This window comes from Penicillium griseofulvum (genome assembly GCF_001561935.1).
Source record: "Penicillium griseofulvum strain PG3 chromosome Unknown contig_91, whole genome shotgun sequence".
In the NCBI taxonomy this organism is placed as follows: Eukaryota; Fungi; Ascomycota; class Eurotiomycetes; order Eurotiales; family Aspergillaceae; genus Penicillium; species Penicillium griseofulvum.
Window position 1 is genome coordinate 310537 of NW_024467450.1, and position 17109 is coordinate 327645.

At 49.6% G+C, this 17109-nt stretch overlaps 6 protein-coding genes across 6 annotated transcripts; 4 read left to right on the top strand and 2 right to left on the bottom strand.

Moving 5' to 3' along the window:
* Window positions 1-290: 290 nt before the first annotated feature.
* prm1 (pheromone-regulated protein PRM1) lies at window positions 291-2276 on the bottom strand (the record flags this gene model as incomplete). Its single annotated transcript, XM_040794152.1, has 1 exon — window positions 291-2276. The coding sequence occupies one exon, from the start codon at window positions 2274-2276 to the stop codon at window positions 291-293; it is 1986 nt and encodes a 661-aa protein (XP_040649402.1).
* A 2954-nt stretch (window positions 2277-5230) lies between these two features.
* On the top strand, window positions 5231-8698 carry PGRI_064390 (uncharacterized protein; the record flags this gene model as incomplete). Its single annotated transcript, XM_040794153.1, has 5 exons — window positions 5231-6034; window positions 6084-6972; window positions 7025-7105; window positions 7164-8075; window positions 8217-8698. The coding sequence occupies 5 exons, from the start codon at window positions 5231-5233 to the stop codon at window positions 8696-8698; spliced, it is 3168 nt and encodes a 1055-aa protein (XP_040649403.1).
* A 474-nt stretch (window positions 8699-9172) lies between these two features.
* On the bottom strand, window positions 9173-10932 carry PGRI_064400 (kynurenine--oxoglutarate transaminase; the record flags this gene model as incomplete). The annotated part of the gene is made up of 9 exons (XM_040794154.1): window positions 9173-9463; window positions 9546-9969; window positions 10027-10040; window positions 10095-10248; window positions 10301-10373; window positions 10429-10534; window positions 10589-10673; window positions 10737-10805; window positions 10859-10932. 9 exons carry the CDS (start codon window positions 10930-10932, stop codon window positions 9173-9175), a joined length of 1290 nt encoding a protein of 429 aa, XP_040649404.1.
* Window positions 10933-11384: 452 nt separating this feature from the next.
* On the top strand, window positions 11385-13001 carry PGRI_064410 (ssDNA-dependent ATPase MGS1; the record flags this gene model as incomplete). Its single annotated transcript, XM_040794155.1, has 1 exon — window positions 11385-13001. The coding sequence occupies one exon, from the start codon at window positions 11385-11387 to the stop codon at window positions 12999-13001; it is 1617 nt and encodes a 538-aa protein (XP_040649405.1).
* An 801-nt stretch (window positions 13002-13802) lies between these two features.
* Window positions 13803-15587, top strand: PGRI_064420 (uncharacterized protein; the record flags this gene model as incomplete). The annotated part of the gene is made up of 1 exon (XM_040794156.1): window positions 13803-15587. One exon carries the CDS (start codon window positions 13803-13805, stop codon window positions 15585-15587), a length of 1785 nt encoding a protein of 594 aa, XP_040649406.1.
* Window positions 15588-16006: 419 nt separating this feature from the next.
* On the top strand, window positions 16007-16950 carry cdc31 (putative cell division control protein Cdc31; the record flags this gene model as incomplete). The annotated part of the gene is made up of 2 exons (XM_040794157.1): window positions 16007-16285; window positions 16447-16950. The coding sequence occupies 2 exons, from the start codon at window positions 16007-16009 to the stop codon at window positions 16948-16950; spliced, it is 783 nt and encodes a 260-aa protein (XP_040649407.1).
* Window positions 16951-17109: the final 159 nt, after the last annotated feature.

Here is a 17109-nt window from a genome sequence, read left to right on the forward strand (position 1 = left end):
TATATCAATCTCGTAAGACGGTATGGTGGTTTAGTTTTAGGACTTCGTACCTGTACAAAGTATAACATATCAGAAGTTATGATCTGAAATCAAGTGGCATTCTTGATTCTAAACTGGAATTGCTATCTTATTGGGAATCATTATTATAGAACACCAGCTCAATATTGGTAGAAAGAAATGGCCAAGGCACGTACAATGAAATGTTGGAGATGGCATAAAGAGAGAGGGGGAAATACAGGGCACCGTTCCCAGAGAAGCGAATATAGAGGAAGACAGGAATGCATTTCCCATCATCGCTTCACATCATATTCAACGTAGCTACTTCCCCTCAGATCAGGACCTGAGTCCAACTGCAATGCATGTTCATAATTCCTTTGCCCTGCGAAACCAACCTTCTCATCACCATATGACGGCTCAGTCCGCACAGGAGCGGAGGTTGCCGCCGACGCCGTGTACTGAGGAACAATGTTTCCATCCCCAGACAAATTCCTCGGAACAGCAGTGAGTGGAACTTCAGTAAAACCATTCTGATCGTGGGAGGGTGGCCCACCATTGGGAATGGGATCCAAGACGTGACCCTGGCCTCCCTCGCCGCGCTGCTTCTCGCGACCCCAGAAAAGCATCATGGCGCGAGTGATACCGATCAAGGCGATGAATACCCAGAGCAGGAGAATGATGCTGGCGATGATGGCTTCCACTCGCACGGCTGCTTCTAGTTTGTTGATCACGCTGGTGACGACCTCTGTGATCTTATTGGCTGTCTCATCGCCGGAATCGGCGAGGAAACTGTCAGAGGGATTAGCGCTGTCGTTGATGCTGGAGGAGGCACCGGCGGAGAATGTGTCATTTGGGAGAGTGGGAAGAGAGATGTGTGCGTGTTCAACTACCCAGTTCAGACCCTTTTGGAGTGCCTCCGCTTTGAGGCCGAGGAGGCACTCGTATAACTCGTATACGGGCTCTTGAAGTAGGGTTCCCTTGAAGGTCTCATTTAGAACGCTGGATGTGTTATAGATGAAGAAATTCAGAGTTCCGTTTATGGCTTGGGTGCTGCTATTGACCCACCCGAAGACATCGTGGTTTAGATCGGTGTCAAGATTGATGATCGCCTCGTTGGCGTCGGTGGCCCAATCTGTCGAGGCACTTTCCAGTGCGTCAACAACCTTGTCTGCGAATTCTCCCACCTCGGCACTCAGTGCGGGAACGGTTTGCTTCACCGAGTGCAGGAGAAGATATTGGCATAGACAAGAGAACAGTGCTGCCAGTGCGAGAGCCAGCACGAAAAGAGCAGGGAGAGATGTTGCATAGGCAATCGCCCATCGGACGAGGATCTGACGGCGGCTGTTGCTAAAGTGACTTGCTGCCTTGATACCCGCAGCGGCGGTGTATGGCCGCGAGACAATATAGACGACGTCCATTGGATCATGGGCTTCCTTGCGAACCAACTGGGAGCGCTCTTTCATTGAGCGCCATCGGCGAATTTCTTGCCACGCAATTGGAATGCACACCAATATGGCAGCAACGATGAGGACAGCAATAAAAATATTGCGTGCTTTTAGTGCTAGCTCGGTAACCCCGTCGAAGAAATTGTTGATTCCTTTGTTGTCGTTGCAGAAGGTCAACTGTTTCTTGGCAGGGACCGGGAGGGCGGACCGGTCAAAGCTGTAAGTGCCCAAAGTTTCATTGACCAAGTCCTTGACTTCTTGAAAGGGCGTTTGGAAGAGGGTCTTGGTGTAATTCTGGATCTCTTTGAAGTTGGGAAGGACGATGCTGTCCAGCTTTTCCACTGTGCGGTTGACTGATGACGGAAGAGACAAGTTCTCCAGCGTACTGATTGTACTGTTGAGGTTTATTGGGCTAGGATCATCCGAGAACACGCTGGCCACTTTGTTGATCGTCTCGAGAAATGAGTTCAGTTCGTCTTTGTATTTATCAACGGTACTCTCAATGTCGCCGCTGATTGTCTTGAGGGTTTTGTTGATCCACTCAGTAGCTTCCTTGATCAATTCGATCCCGGCTCCTACTGTGCCACGGACGGCCATTGTAATAAGACAGGCGTAGGTGGAGTACATCATATTTATGACAAACCAGAGGATCTCCCCAACGCCTGTGATAGTCATCAACAACACAGACTTCAGAGCAGAAACGGCCTCATCAACCGAGGAAGCCACGAGCTCGTTGGTACCCTTAGATAGGTAGTAGGGCATCGAAGCCATCGCACTACCCATGGATTCCACCGACGTGCATGCAGAGAGGGCCTCACGCTTGGCGGAGGCCATGTTGGATTGCAAATCGCCAACTGCAATCAATACCCGGAAAAGAACAAGCAATAACAGTATTGTCCATCGATTGATCCATACTTGTGAAAGTCGAGCCCGCAAACCGAGGTAGGGTGTGAGACCATCTGGATGAAGAGGAATTATCCGTCCCGTGCTTGAATCGTGGGCGCCATAAGGCGGGAGCAATGGAAAGATCGAGCGCCCTGATCGGGTGAATACCATCGTAGCGGCCTTGTGTTTTCGAAGGTGATAGTTGTCAAATATTTCAGGTGTGATCTCGTCCAGCGATGACCAGAAATACTAGGAGGCGTAATTAGATCGAGGAAAAGATGTGCGAAATCAGCATCAAATGGAGGGTTCTTAAAAGAACATAAAGAGAGCAAAGAAAATAATCAAAACTATTGGAGGGACATGCTGTATAGGATTTCTTATAGATGTTGAATGAATGGTGAGGTCAATAGATGAATAGATCGGGTGGTAGACTGAGAACAATGGAATCAAAAATAAAACAAGGGACAATGAAGCGTCAAATATAGCAGCTGTCAAACGTCACCTGAAAATTGTCAGACATCCTGAGCGGCAGCAGGAATTACAATGGCCCAATATTGCTCACAAAGAAGCGGTTTAATGGACCTTGGCAACTCCGTATAGTCGAGATAGCCCCAATCAGAGTGAGCCATGACTATTTCGAAACAAAGAAAATATAAAAATAAAGACTGACGATAAGGGGCCTGTGCAATTGTTTGTTTCATGAAGCATCAAGGCATGTCACTGGCTACTGTGAGTGTCAAAAGCGCCGGAGTGGACAAACAGCCAAATATAGCATCCGTGGGCGCTTAGCCGCCCACGACTGAGAGCCAATAGCCGGACAGCGAGGGATGGTTGATCTAACATCATGCTTGTTCCCGTGTCATGTGAATAGATGATTATGTACCGAATACTCCGTTTGGCATTCCTTGGTGAGTGAGTCTTTATTTTGGCTGTTGTGACTCGGTGTGAATCGAATCACAGAAATCGACATTCGAGTGCAGAGAAAAATCCCGATGCGTACAATTTTTGATAATAGAAATATATGTAAACATATTGCAATATATCCCATCATTATTATAGATCATTCATTAAGTCCATCAAGGGTTGGAACGTGTTAAAGAAGTACTTGATGCTAATTCGAGTTGTGGTCGCCGGCGTGAAAAATACAAATCACGTGATATTCACCAAGTCCACGCAAAACGTGACCACACGTGACGGAGTCGCACCCTAACAACTTTAAACATACCTTGAATTCCTTGACAGAAAGACTCACGATTTATAATTAACGTCTTGTTCTATGATTATTAGTGATATATGACTATATGAGTATTCGGCTTTTCTGTGGTATATTTTCAACCTTTTCCTTAGGTTCGTGCTTCAACGTGTGTTTTTCAAGCCTTCCACGCAAAGACGATTCATAGAAAGCAATGCCCTGAACATGAAATTAAATTCCTCGATCTATACATATAACTAAGAAAGATTAACCAGCTTAATATGGTAGCGCAGTATGCTGTCAAATCCTTGTTGTGGTCCACGTCCACGTTCGCGCGACCTCTGAGCCTCCATGCCAGTTCTTTCACTTCCTTGATGTAGTGGGCTATTGAACGGAGGCCGATGCTGTGGGATATGGAAGCCCAATACCGATAGATCAGATGACGAGTAAGAGGTATGATGTCGTCGTCGTCGTCGTCGTCGTGTGAACCTTGTGTATTGATGACGAGCAAGTCGTATCGTTATAAACTTTCCAACATTGAATTGCATCGTGAGGCCGTTTGCTCAATACGGCGGCCTGGTATCACGTATTGGTCCTTTGGGGACGGAACCTAGCGGAAACTTCTGGCTCAGATCAGCTTTAACTTGAGACTATTTGCCAAGTAATCGTCGGGACGGTAACCGTAGCTTCATAATAAGCATTAATCCACTGCAGGATGACTGGTTGATCCCTGATGCTTCGCTCGATTCATTTGATCAGTCCCAGAAATAAAACCGTTGAGAAGAGAGACATGTGAGTATCTTCATCTCTGTCACATTTGGCTAGTCGCAACTTCCGATCGAAGACTCTGTTATGGTAGCACGTGCCCACCCCGTTTGTCTTCTCCATTGTTGTCGAATGTCGAAGCCTTGTCCCTCTTCTTATTTTCCCCTCTACCCATCTCAACCTTTTCTGATCCTCCTTTATTTCAGATCTCTTCCCCACGCATACACAGCAGCTTTGGTTTGTACATCACGTGTTTCATCTCTTTGAATGATCAAAGCCATTGTATCAAAGAACCTGTCTCGTCTCATGCTGCATACCACAGAGGCACGAGCCAACATTTGAAACCCCACACAGTAAGTTGTCACACATCCTCACGCGTTGGTTCATCACCCATGCCCATGGATCGCACCAAGATTAATTCTCAGGATACTGAAAGGCTGTGTGCCTTGATCATGCAATAGCAAAATCATTTGCTGTGAGTACATATATCTCATAGCTCTGTCGACTGATGCATGGTTGAGGAGACACGCACATGCACAATCTCTCACATGAGACCAAAGCTCACAGCCTTCAGTATCTTGATGACTGTTCTTGGCAAACCAATCCTTGCAAAAAGGAATTATCCATCTTGTATTTGGCTGATGTATCTTGCAGCGAGACATCTTTGTTGAAAGCCGAGGACAATCTTGGGATGAAGAGAGCCCTGCGCCGACCGAGGAGTACTTGGTAAGCTCTTCATGCATCCCCATTTACGAGCGTCAACTGACGCGTTAGAAGAATCATTGAGCAGTAAGAAACTGCTAGTCACACCTGTCAAGACATATGTAGGCTATTGCCTATCATCAAGTGAGTCTTGTGAAGCATGGTATCAGGTGCAGCTAATTCATAGTTAGTCTGAGTCCAACACACAAAGTCAACAGTTCATTATCATACCAAAACATACGAAATGGCCCCCATGGTCAGCAAGTCTGCTGATCGTGAAATTTCACCCCACCCTCCCCGACTTGCCCCAGGAGAGCAGCATCAGCATCCATGCGACGATGAAATCGAAACCCAGCAATACCCCGAGAACGCTCAGCTCGCAGCCATAGAGCAAACTGCACTTAAAGTCCGAGTTCCAGAGCTGCTTAACCCTCAGGCAAGCCAAGCTGAGACAGAGCTGCCCGATGCAAGCTTACCGGAAGATGAAGATATTGGATCGACTCGGCTCAACCTACACAAGTGGGCTGATGGACGGGCTGGGCTCAATCTGGGCGATGGAATCACTCTGGGAAATGGCCAAATGAGGTTGAACATTTATGACTGGCGGACCTCTGCTACGAAATTCATCGTGGAGAACAACCCCACGGGTAATCCCAAGTGCGATCTCGATGCAGTCATCACAGAATCCGATAACATACGTGTTGACTTTAAGGCCACCACTGATTACCCAGATGGCGTGATGGGGGTCTTGGGGGCGATTAAAGCAATCTTCACAGCTCCAGAGGAGATTGGCATGAGAAATATTGAGACTGGCTTCGCACCGGCCTATCGAGAGTCAAAGAACCCGAACAGAGACAGCTATTTCATCAAATGGACAACCCCGTGGGAAACATTTGGATGCCGAGTAAGCTGGATGAAGGCGGAAGAAGATTCACAGTCCATAAGGTTCAAGTTTGTGAATGGCAAGAATGCCGGACCTGAGGAACAGTTGATGGTCACTGTTGATGAGAATGACCGGTTTTACCAGCAAATCTCTGACAATGACCCTGTCAGTATAGACACTTCACCAATCATGGGACTTAACTGACATATCACAGAACACTTATGGCAAATGGATGGCGCTTCCGGTCCGGATTTGGCTGCGCACTCAGTGGCTGGTGGCAATAACTGGCGATGTAGACAACGGACTGTTTGGGAAGTTATCTGTCGGTGGCAATTACCCTTCCTCTATCAAAAAGAGGAACAAAGGCAGGAAGCAATCAAAGAAATTGCCAAAGAGAGCCCGGGAATCTTTCAAAGCTGAAGGAAACTCAGAGGGTGAAAAGTCAAATGCCTCGGTTGCGCCAAGTCCTGAGCCATTAGTGGTAGGGCAAGAAAATACGATGGAGACAATGGGAAGTCATGAAGTCAAGGAAGAGTCGACCCAGCAAGAGTTGACCAAGAGGGTTTCTACACTCAGAATTGATACCCAGAAGAGTAACAGAAGGTCAAAGGAAAAGGGTAGGGGCGAGTGCACACCTGATTTGTCTGGTTCGTCTGTTTCACCTTCCGACTCAGGAAAGAAGGATGCGGACGAGTTCACAGGTCGACCTGGTAACCAGCGTGAGTTACTTCCGGGAGTGCAGGACATCGCTCGACAGGATGTCGCGACTGAACAGCAACTTGCGGCAGTTGCTGATCAACAAACAGTCAATGCCTCCCGGTTCCCTAAACCCAGTGACTTGACTACCCCATTGTCTTCATCATTCGAGACAGCCCGAACCCACCTCTCCCCCAACACTCCCTTCCCCTCATCCGCGCTTTCATGTTACTTCACGCCTACAACCATTCCATGGAAGGAATACGCGGTTGATGGGGAAGATGGAGTGCATGCGGAAGAAAACGAGCCAGCAGAGATTTCGGATCGGCTGTCTCTTACTCCGCGGGGGGATGAGGTTGGGCTTCTGGGATCTGTCTCGAACAACAGGGACGAGGTGTGTTTTTCTGGTAGGTTGCTTACTCTATATCACTATTGATGCAGCTACTTACTATTATTTAGACCCTGAAGAGTACCTTGGCGGCCACAAGGCGCAGCAGCCAGTCTTGCGCCGAAGTGAGTCTTTCGATGTGGCCAGTCTAGGTATGAATCATATTCTCCATATATTCTGATTTGAACCCATGCTAATAAAAGATTACAGGGAAATTCAAGGGCCAGGAAACCGCATCCTCGTTCCCAACGGCCGACCATCCATTGTCCTCCCTTGCCTCTTCTAACTCGTCTACCACAGGCTCGGTCGGGGTTGAGTCAGATGAATCCAGCTCAGATGAAGCCGCCCAGCCTGACGACCAAACCCCAGCCGAGCCTAGCCGACGAGGTAAGAAGAGTGCATACAAGAGGAAGAGGCAGGAGAAACGGAGGCATAAGAGATTGATGAAGCGTCAGCAAGAGCACAGTGAGCAAGAGCACAGTGCTGACGTCTCCCGCCCCGTCTCCAATGCTTCTTCCAAGGGCGATGGACTGGAAGGTCGTTCTCCGTCTCCACCCGAGTCGTTTGAGGATGAAGACCCAACTCCCACAGCCGTGCAGTTCGGCAACATCGGGACCCCATCCCCTGAACCGCAGTTGGACTTGGGCAGGATCGCCATTCTTTGCGAGAAGCAAGGCTGCCAAGTCCACTGTGGTCTCGGGGATGGAGTCTCCGTTGTTTGCCCTAAGTGCGGACCGTTTTCGGAGGTCCGCTACTGCGGCAAGGACCACCTGTGGGAGGATGTCAAGGTGCATTGGCTGGTCTGCGGGACCCGACCAGTCTACCAGCAGCAGCCCTTGGCCGGGTCGATTCCATACGACGTTCTCGTGGGTCCACCAATGCTTCCCAGCCTTCACCAGTGGGACACCCCTGAGCGCCATCGTCAGGCGGTGTGGTTCAGTTCCGCCCGCGACCGAGGTGACTACTTCGTGTTCGCGGAGTGGGACGACCTGGTGAAGGCTGCGGACGCTCCAGGCAGTCACGTTGGGCTGCGATGTTCACCTCGAGTCGCACACATCGTGCGATTCGAGGACGCCAAAGAGAAGGACCGGTTCCGCCGGTGCCTTGCAGTTTGTCTCTTCTGTAAGTTTCATATTAGTTTCAGCTTCCTTGCACTTTGACTTTCAGTTTCATTACACCCTCAGCTTCCTCGCACTTTGATATCATATATCCCTCGCCACTGCCTATTTCTCAGATCATATGCTAACTCTTCTTTCCTTCCAGCGGCGGTTGAACATCCAGCCCTCGTGGACTATGTTTACCGGCTCGTCCGGGACTGGATGCGGGCTCACAACTTGTGGGCCAGTGACAAGGACATGGACAGCATGCTGCGCTACCAGATGGGACTCGAGATGGGTAGCACCCTCGATGAGAGCCGTCTTGGTTTGCGGCATGCTTGTGAGACGGAGTGGGTCGGGGCCAACCGACGCCACTGCGAGGATTTGACCTGCGCGAGCGAGCGTCGCCCCACGTTGCTCGGTTACCAGTGTATGGGGTTGGGCTTCCGGAGAGTGTGCGAATACCTCGAATCCAACTATTGGATTCTGAGGGCGCACCGAGCCACCCATCCTTCGGTGAGCGACGTGGTGGCTCGCACGTGTGGGGGAGGATTCTCGGAGGTCCTTTCAATGGACCGGCGGACCTTCCGCCGTGGCGAAGGTTGGGACGGGGCGGGAACGGGCCCCATGGAGCTGGAGATGCCGTGAAAACGGCCGGTCAGGGTAGGGAGCCGTCCCCTCCCTAGCCCTTTTCTTTGTACCGGGGTCCTGGACCTGGGGTGGCTGGTGTGGAGAGAGATATTATCAGTGTTCAGTCGGTGGATGCCCCCCAGGTCCAGGATGCCCATTTATGTATTACGTTTTCGGTGGCGGCGGGTTGGAGGGGGAGTTGATCGCCCCCTCCTTTGTTTCTATGTACATAGAAACAAAGACCGCTGGGCGGTTGTGACTTTGTCATACTGTGCCTGGTTCATTGTACTTGCTCTAAGTTACCCAGGGTAGATACACATGAGTAGATATGGATGCACTGGTAGATTAATCATGTATGAGAAGATGGATGTATGAAGAATGGGTCTTGGTGGCATGTATTTTGTATCTTTATATCCAATTTTCTATTGGAATCGTGACAGTTCTATGCGTATCTCATCACTTCTCACATATCAAAAGCCTGCAGCTCTTTGTTTACTGGGTGATATACTTCTTCAGCCCTCTCAAGCGCTCCTTGGCAGTCTCGAGAACATCATCGTTCTTGCAAACCGCAAAGCGGAGATAATCCTCAGCAATGTGGGCATTGGCATCAGTGTAGAATTCAGTGGGAGGGATAGCAGCCACGCCAACCTCCTGGATGAGGAACCAGCAGAGCTTGAAATCGCGAGGACGGCTAGCAACATGGGGTGGGAATGGATAGTCAGCTGGGAGCTTTACAGAGGCCATGTTGGCCAGCACAAAGTATCCACCCTCAGGATCAGAGTACTATAGATATAGTGGTTAGCAGAGTAATGGCAGAGTGGACTTGATAATGCTAGTTGTGGGGGGGGGGGGGGGGGGGACGTACCGGGATACCAAGCTCATCGAAGACCTCGCAGAATCGCTCAATTTTACCCTTCATGTCTGTTCGGCTCTCGTCCCAGAAGCCCTCTTTTTCTGCCTGCTCAAAAGCAACAGCAGCAGCTTCCTGGAGAGGAGACACACTGCTGTAACAGATACGGGTGTGGGCACCGGCCACATACTTGATCAAGTGTTCAGGGCCGATGAGATATCCAACACGCCAACCAGTGGCGTAGAAGGCCTTGCCGGCGGAGCCCACGGTCAAAGTGCGCTCGTACAGCTCAGGGGATAGGGTGGCGATTCTAGTGTAGGGAACGTAGAAGAGGCGATCGTAGACTTCATCAGACAAGATGATAAGGTTGTACTTCACACAGAGTTCGCCAATGCGCTCGAGCTCCTCGCGCGAGAAGACCTTGCCAACGGGGTTGTGCCTATGAACGCACAGTTAGTTGGAACCTTAATCGTTTCTCTAAATCAAGGCTGCTTACGGGGAGTTCAGGACCTGGTACAAGGATTAGCTTGAATATCCAGGAAAAATCCGGTGCCGCATGCTTACAATCATCTTGGTCTTCGGGTTCATAGCACGTTCGAGCTCCTCGAAGTCAACAGTCCATTCAGATGCAGGGGAAGTCCTGGTAGCACCATCCTTGGGCGGGTGGAGGGGAACATAGCGGATAGTACCGCCGGGCATCTCAATGTTGCTAATATATCTATCCCGAGTGAATTAGCCTCTCAATACTCTCGCAAAACCGGGCTACTTACTGGTCAAAGAAGGGCTCGAAGATAATGACTTCATCACCATCCTCGATGAAGCCCATAAAGGCACTGAGCATGCCTTTTATTGTCATCAGCGCCAAATGTCCATTTCTAGGTAACTTCCGATTTCTCACCTTCATTTGCGCCAGTTGTGATCGACACTTCGGTCTCGGGGTTCAGCTTCTTGCCAAATAAGGGTGAGTAAGCATCCGCGATAGCCTGTCTGAGGCGAGGGCGGCCCTATATTGTATGAGTACTTGTGTAACCGTGCGCAGATTCGTTGGCGTCCTCTACCTTTGTCGGAGAGTATTGGTTGCATTCCACTCGGTCTAGCGCATCCTTGGCAGCGTCAAGAGCAAACTTGGGAGGGTTATAACCACTAAACAGAAATATTACACGTCAATTGCTATTCCTTGAAGTGACTGGCCCAAATTTGACTCACAAGAACCCTTGACCCATGTTCACAATCGGCTGAACTGGCGAAGCTGCGGCAGCTTCGTTGACGATTGACCTTGAGACGCCATTTAGCATGTCTTTCTCAACTTGTTTTTCCAAACTGCATACCAAACATCCTGGCGCTGTCCTGCCACCCGCTTGGCGGGGCGAAATGGATCGGGTCGCGAAGCTGTTGCCGACATCGCTCTTGCACCGTAATCAAGGCGGGGTAATCTCGAAATGGCTGAGAAGAGGTTCTTGGACCTGCACTGTGATTGAGCAAGAATGTGCCTATAAGGGGAAATCATGGGCGAAGAGAATAAGAAGAGAGGGGATGGAGAAGTTGAATTTCCCCACGGATGGCGTGCTCCGCATTCGGCTCCTACATCCCGAGGTCTTGTTTTTATTTTCGGTCATTCGGAGGTTATATAGTGCATGTACATAGAAGTATCTATACATATCATATCTAAATGTAGTTAGTTAGCCAGTTAACTAGGCAGTTTGTTAGTTTTCAGGCACCAAGGTTGTTACTTACTAATTAACGCGTTGAACGCGTCGCACCCGCTGGTTGACATTATAATTTCTAAGTTTACCTCTTACAAGACTTTTTTTTTTTCAAGAGTAACCTGGATGACCATATCATTCTCCGGTCATCATGGTTTCCTGCCCAATATGCGAAAAATCTGTCTCCCAGTTGAAGATCAATGATCACATTGACTCAGACTGTCAGAGCTTCATCGAAGAACCGTCTTCCTCTCCAGCTGAACTGTCCCTCCAGAAGGGACCAGTCCCAAGCATGTTCCAAACTCCGTCCGCGCGCAAAGCTTCTACCCAGTCGAATGTTCCTAAAGAGTCCCCGTCGCGTCCCACAACGACCCCACGCTCTCTCAACGGCAAGCGATCAGTTATTGAGGAAGCCGAACCCACGCGGGAATGGGATAGGCCAAGGCAAGCAAATGGTGACTCCAAAGAGCCACAAGCAAAACGTTCAAAGATCAACGCGTTCCACAAAGCAGCACCTCTAGCGGAGCGCATGCGACCTAAAACCCTAGAAGAAGTCTGTGGCCAAGAACTTGTCGGACCAAACGGCATCCTACGCGGACTCATTGAACAAGACCGGGTACCGAGCATGATACTGTGGGGCAGCGCAGGAACAGGGAAAACAACAATCGCTCGAGTCATTTCGTCGCTGGTGGGCAGCAGATTCGTGGAAATCAACAGTACCAGTAGCGGCGTGGCAGAGTGCAAGAAGATATTTGCCGAAGCTCGTAGTGAGCTGGGACTTACGGGGAGGAAAACAATTATCTTCTGTGACGAGATTCACCGATTTTCCAAATCACAACAGGATGTCTTCTTGGGTCCGGTGGAGAGCGGCCAGGTCACGCTCATCGGTGCCACAACGGAAAACCCGTCGTTCAAAGTCCAAAATGCGCTGCTCTCACGTTGTCGGACATTTACTCTTGCAAAACTCACCGATGAGGACATCAGTGCGATACTTCATCGGGCTCTCCGTGTTGAAGGCCCGAGCTATTCACCCTCCGAATTGGTGGACGAAGAGCTGATTCAGTATCTCGCTAGATTCGCCGATGGAGATGCCCGCACTTCGCTGAATTTGTTGGAGCTAGCCATGGATCTGTCAAAAAGACCTGGAATGGACAAGGAGGACCTGAAAAGATCCCTGACCAAAACGCTCGTGTATGACCGTGCTGGAGATCAGCATTATGATACGATCTCCGCCTTTCACAAGTCCATCCGAGGGAGTGATCCAGATGCAGCACTCTACTACCTTGCTCGAATGATTCAATCGGGTGAAGACCCCTTGTATATCTCTCGACGGCTGATCGTTGTCGCTTCTGAAGACATCGGCCTGGCGGACAACACTATGCTGTCGCTTGCTATATCCACACATTCAGCCGTTGAGAAGATTGGACTCCCGGAAGCGCGAATAAATCTGGCACACGCTACTGTGGCGATGGCGCTATCGAAAAAGAGTACTCGCGCATACCGTGGCCTGAATAACGCCTTTGCCGCCTTAAACGAGCCCGGAATCGCGGGCTTGCCCATTCCTATTCATTTGAGGAATGCACCAACGAAGCTTATGAAAGAGCTGGGATATGGTGCAGAGTATAAGTACAATCCAAACTATGTCGACGGCAAGGTCCAGCAAGATTACTTACCAGAGGAACTCCTCGGTCGTACCTTCCTGGAGGACTTGGATCTGGGCACGCGAAGAGACTGTGATTTGAACAGTACCTCATATCAAAGAAATTGACAGGTTTCATGATTTGGTTACTTCTTTTCTACACACTACGTTCATGCCCATTCTACCTAAATAGGTAAGATGGAACTATGATATGACAATTTTCATACTTCCGCCTTGGAACCCCGGAAACCACGCGAGGTAAACCTTACCAACCTGCACACTATACCCGATATGGAATCGGCCTCATGGGCCTGGTCGTGCCTGCTGAACCTCGACCGACGCCGTTGTGGCTCCGCTATGAGGTTGAAGGTCCAGCCAGGGTTGAGTTAAGCTTTGGACTTGCTGTTGATGGTACTAGTCCGCTTTGAGTAACTTTAGAGGTGCTCAGGTGTATCTTCTAGTTTCACCTTTACTTGTCATTCTCTACTTCTCTACCCTTGCAAAGTATCGACAACTTGTTCAAGTACAGACATCGTTTTGCTGTCAGGTTCTACCTCGAGCCTGTCCTTTCGCTCTTGCTCTCTTTTTGCACGATCTTCCAGAGTCTCGATCTCTGCTATTCCTCAGCGTTTATCATCGAAACCATGATAGCACAAGCTGCTACGCGGCATCCGCCGTCTCCATTCTCTCCTCGTCGGAACCGCGGGCGCAAATATGCACCGTATACACCGCATACACCGCATACACCGGAGCCTGTCTATCCTGTGAGTTCGATCCATCTCTCATCTCGTCATCCTAAATCCCTATGGCTTTTGTATAAGACTTACACATCTCATGAATTATCGACACTGAATACTGACCATCCAGTTTACCATGTCTCCATTTGCATCAAACATGCCTTCCTTTTCCGATTATAATATCGAACATCCAATGTCACAGACGTGGCAATTGTCGTCAATGATACCAACGGCATATGAGACCCAGCCCATAGATCCAGAGATACTTCAATTGGTCAACGGAATCGAGAACGACCCGATGGACAACCAATCCCAGGAACTTGATGTTCCCGGTGGCCCAGTTTCTTTTGATTCAATGATAGCGATTCCCACAATTGAAGACCAACCACAAAGCTCCGTATCCCCAATATGCTCGAACCCTCGACCCCCGACATTGCCTTCCAGCGGCACTGATTCCTGGTCATGCACCTCAGGTGAACATGACCGTGCTCAAAGTGCATGCAGCAACGGTGAAACCCAGCCATTTATCGAGCCAGTACGCCCGCTCTCACCCACCCTAGAAGAGCTGTATCCCGATGGCTTCGTCCCATGGGATCCAACAGACCCTGCCAAGTCTGACAACATCCGCGAAAGAATCCCGCGTAACCAGGCCGAAATTCAACAACAGCGAGAAGATACCGCTGCACTTAAGAAAGCTGGCGGATCGTGCATGGCATGCTATCGAGCTAAGAAGAAGTGTGGAACAACTACACCATGTCCTCCATGCTCTTCTAAAGGGAATCGAATCTGCTTTAGAAGTTGGGGAGACCTGTGCCTGCTTGGGCCGCCTACGGGAAACTCTCTTATGATCCTTGGCTTCCCATCCCAAGAGGCGAAAGATAATCTGCACCGTATGAGTGAGGAGGTTTTCAAACGCACGAATGCATTCAGAGCGGTGGTCAATATCCGCGAAACATATGGCGGAGCCTGTACCGCATGGAATTGGACAGCAACGAAGTCTAGTATCACACTATCGAGTTGGGCAGAGTGCCCCATCGATGATTTTCTTGCTAGGATTACCAATGCGCTCCCCCTCATGGATCTGGTCAAATTGGAGGAGCAACACAAATCAAACACACTCGTTTGGAATGCACTCGGAATTGCAAATGTTTTTATGGCCATTCAAGGCTTGGCGCAAGCTCGAATCCGTACGTCCTGGTTTGAGATTACCACCGGACGACTCGTCTCGTTTTATATCTTGATTCTCTCTTTCCGGAAGCTCGCACAAATGTCTCAGGAGTTTTGCCCTTGTTTGTACGTGGCTCTATGTGGAAAGGACAAGCAGAACAACAAAAAAAGCCGGTCACGGAAAGAAAGCGAGATCGATCCCGCTTGGGTCGCCGCAGCATTATATTACCGAGTTGTATGTGGCTTGCAAGATCTTCAAAACAACCCAGTCGTTGCGAGAATATTCGGCTCCTCTAGCTATCATCTGAGTGGTGTTCGCGAAAAGCTCGAAGATATCCTGCGCAGTATGCCCCCCCGCCATGGGCCTACGGGTAAATCTTCCAGTAGAGTGATCCTTGAAGATGATGTACCAAAATTCCCGTCATCTTTAGACATCGATATGGCTTTCTGGCTGGGAGTACCGGATGACCCTGAGCAAACGCCGTCTGTTTCAAGCCGACAGGACAGTCCATTTTCCCCGCCAGCTTGCGAAATGCAAGTATTTTTGGCTGATCATTTCCCTCGACCTTGGCGTGTGGTGGATCACCTTGAGCAGCATCATGTTCATGACACGATCATCTCCGAGGAGCAGAATGCTTCTGATAATATGGCCTATATCGATCAAACTGAGATGTTGGACTCAAACATTTTGTTCAACTTCCTCGGCAATGATAACTATAATGCATTCGATCCAATGGCTGCGACCTTTGTTGACACACTCGATACAATGCCCCTCAACGGCAATTTCCCGCAATCCCTGTACAATTGTTGATGCATCACGCAAGATGAAGATTTGCTCACTATCCCTTTTTAATTATTATTATCATCCATGGGAGGAACATACGATCGTTTGGTTTGAGGAACGTTAGCTGGAGGAGTTGCTGATGGGATATGTCCAATTGCTTATGATTAGCACCAGGTTGTGCTGTGTCTAGAAGTTCGCTTATTTATCCTTCTAGCAATAAAATTCAATATTAAATGTCCAAAAAGTTATATTTTCGTTGATTGTTATATCTGTAACAGAAGCAAAACAAGGCGTTGTCATTCCGCCCGCGTCTGGCGCGTTTCCAGAATCCTCCCACCGCCAAACACCTCATCTCTCCACATTCTCATGGGCTGTGAGCCCCTCCGCTTGAATTAATGCTGAAGAACCTTTGACCATTCCAATTAAACCTGAACACGCCATTCACCATGGCCTCTGGCCAACCCTTCGCGTCGCGTTCCTACGCCGGCACGAAACTGCCAGAACGCTCCATCAACACGAACGCCATGCCGTTCAGCGCCTCATCATTCTCACGGCACCGCGGCCTAGGAAATGCCAATCAAGAATTCAACGGCACCGAAGGCCAAAAGCAGATGCAACAGTCTGCGCCCGCGCCAACAACAAACGCGCAGTCCCATGGCCCAGCGCAGGACGCGAATCCGCTGAGCAGACTCACCGAAGAGCAGAGGGAAGAGATCAACGAAGCTGTAAGGGATACCCAATCCCAATCCATCTATAACACTACAATTCTCCCCAATTACTATACTCCCCTACAATCCCTCTGTTCCCCTCTTGGGAAAAAGGAAAACGCAACACCAAACCACGCCCAAAAATCCCAAAACCCCAGCTAACACCACCCCTTCTAAAGTTCACATTATTCGATCTCGACCGTGACCGCCACCTGGATTACCACGAGCTCCGCGTTGCCTTCCGCGCTCTCGGCTTCACCCTCAGCAAACAAGAGCTAATCTCCCTGCTAACAACCTACGGCGTGCCGCGTCCACAAGTGCAGCAACAACAACAAGCCGCCGGCAACCAGCACGGTCAGACGCAACCGCAAGCATCAAACAAAGGCCCCGTCTCGAACCCACAGCACCCGTCCAACCTGCTCATGCCGCTCTCGTCATTCCAGGCTGTCACGGCGCTGAAGATCCTCGAGCGGGATCCCCGTGATGAGATCCTGCGCGCATTCGAGCTTTTCGATGAGGGCGCCAAGGGTTTCATTGATCTTGAGGATCTGAGACGTGTTGCCAGAGAGTTGGGGGAGACTGGGCTTGAGGAGGAGGAGCTTAGGGCTATGATTGAGGAGTTTGATCTTGAGGGTGTTGGTGGTGTTACTCGGGAGGCATTTGTTGGGATTTGTTGGCAATGAGTGCAGGAGGGATCTCTTAGTCGCCTTGCTGGGGCTTGACTGAGGATTGTTTGTTGTGCATGGGGGTTTTCCTTGGTGTTGGGATTTGAGTACTTTTTCTTGTCGTTGTTTTTACTCATGTGCTTGTTTTGGGAGTAAGTGTCTTCTTCTTTTTCTTCG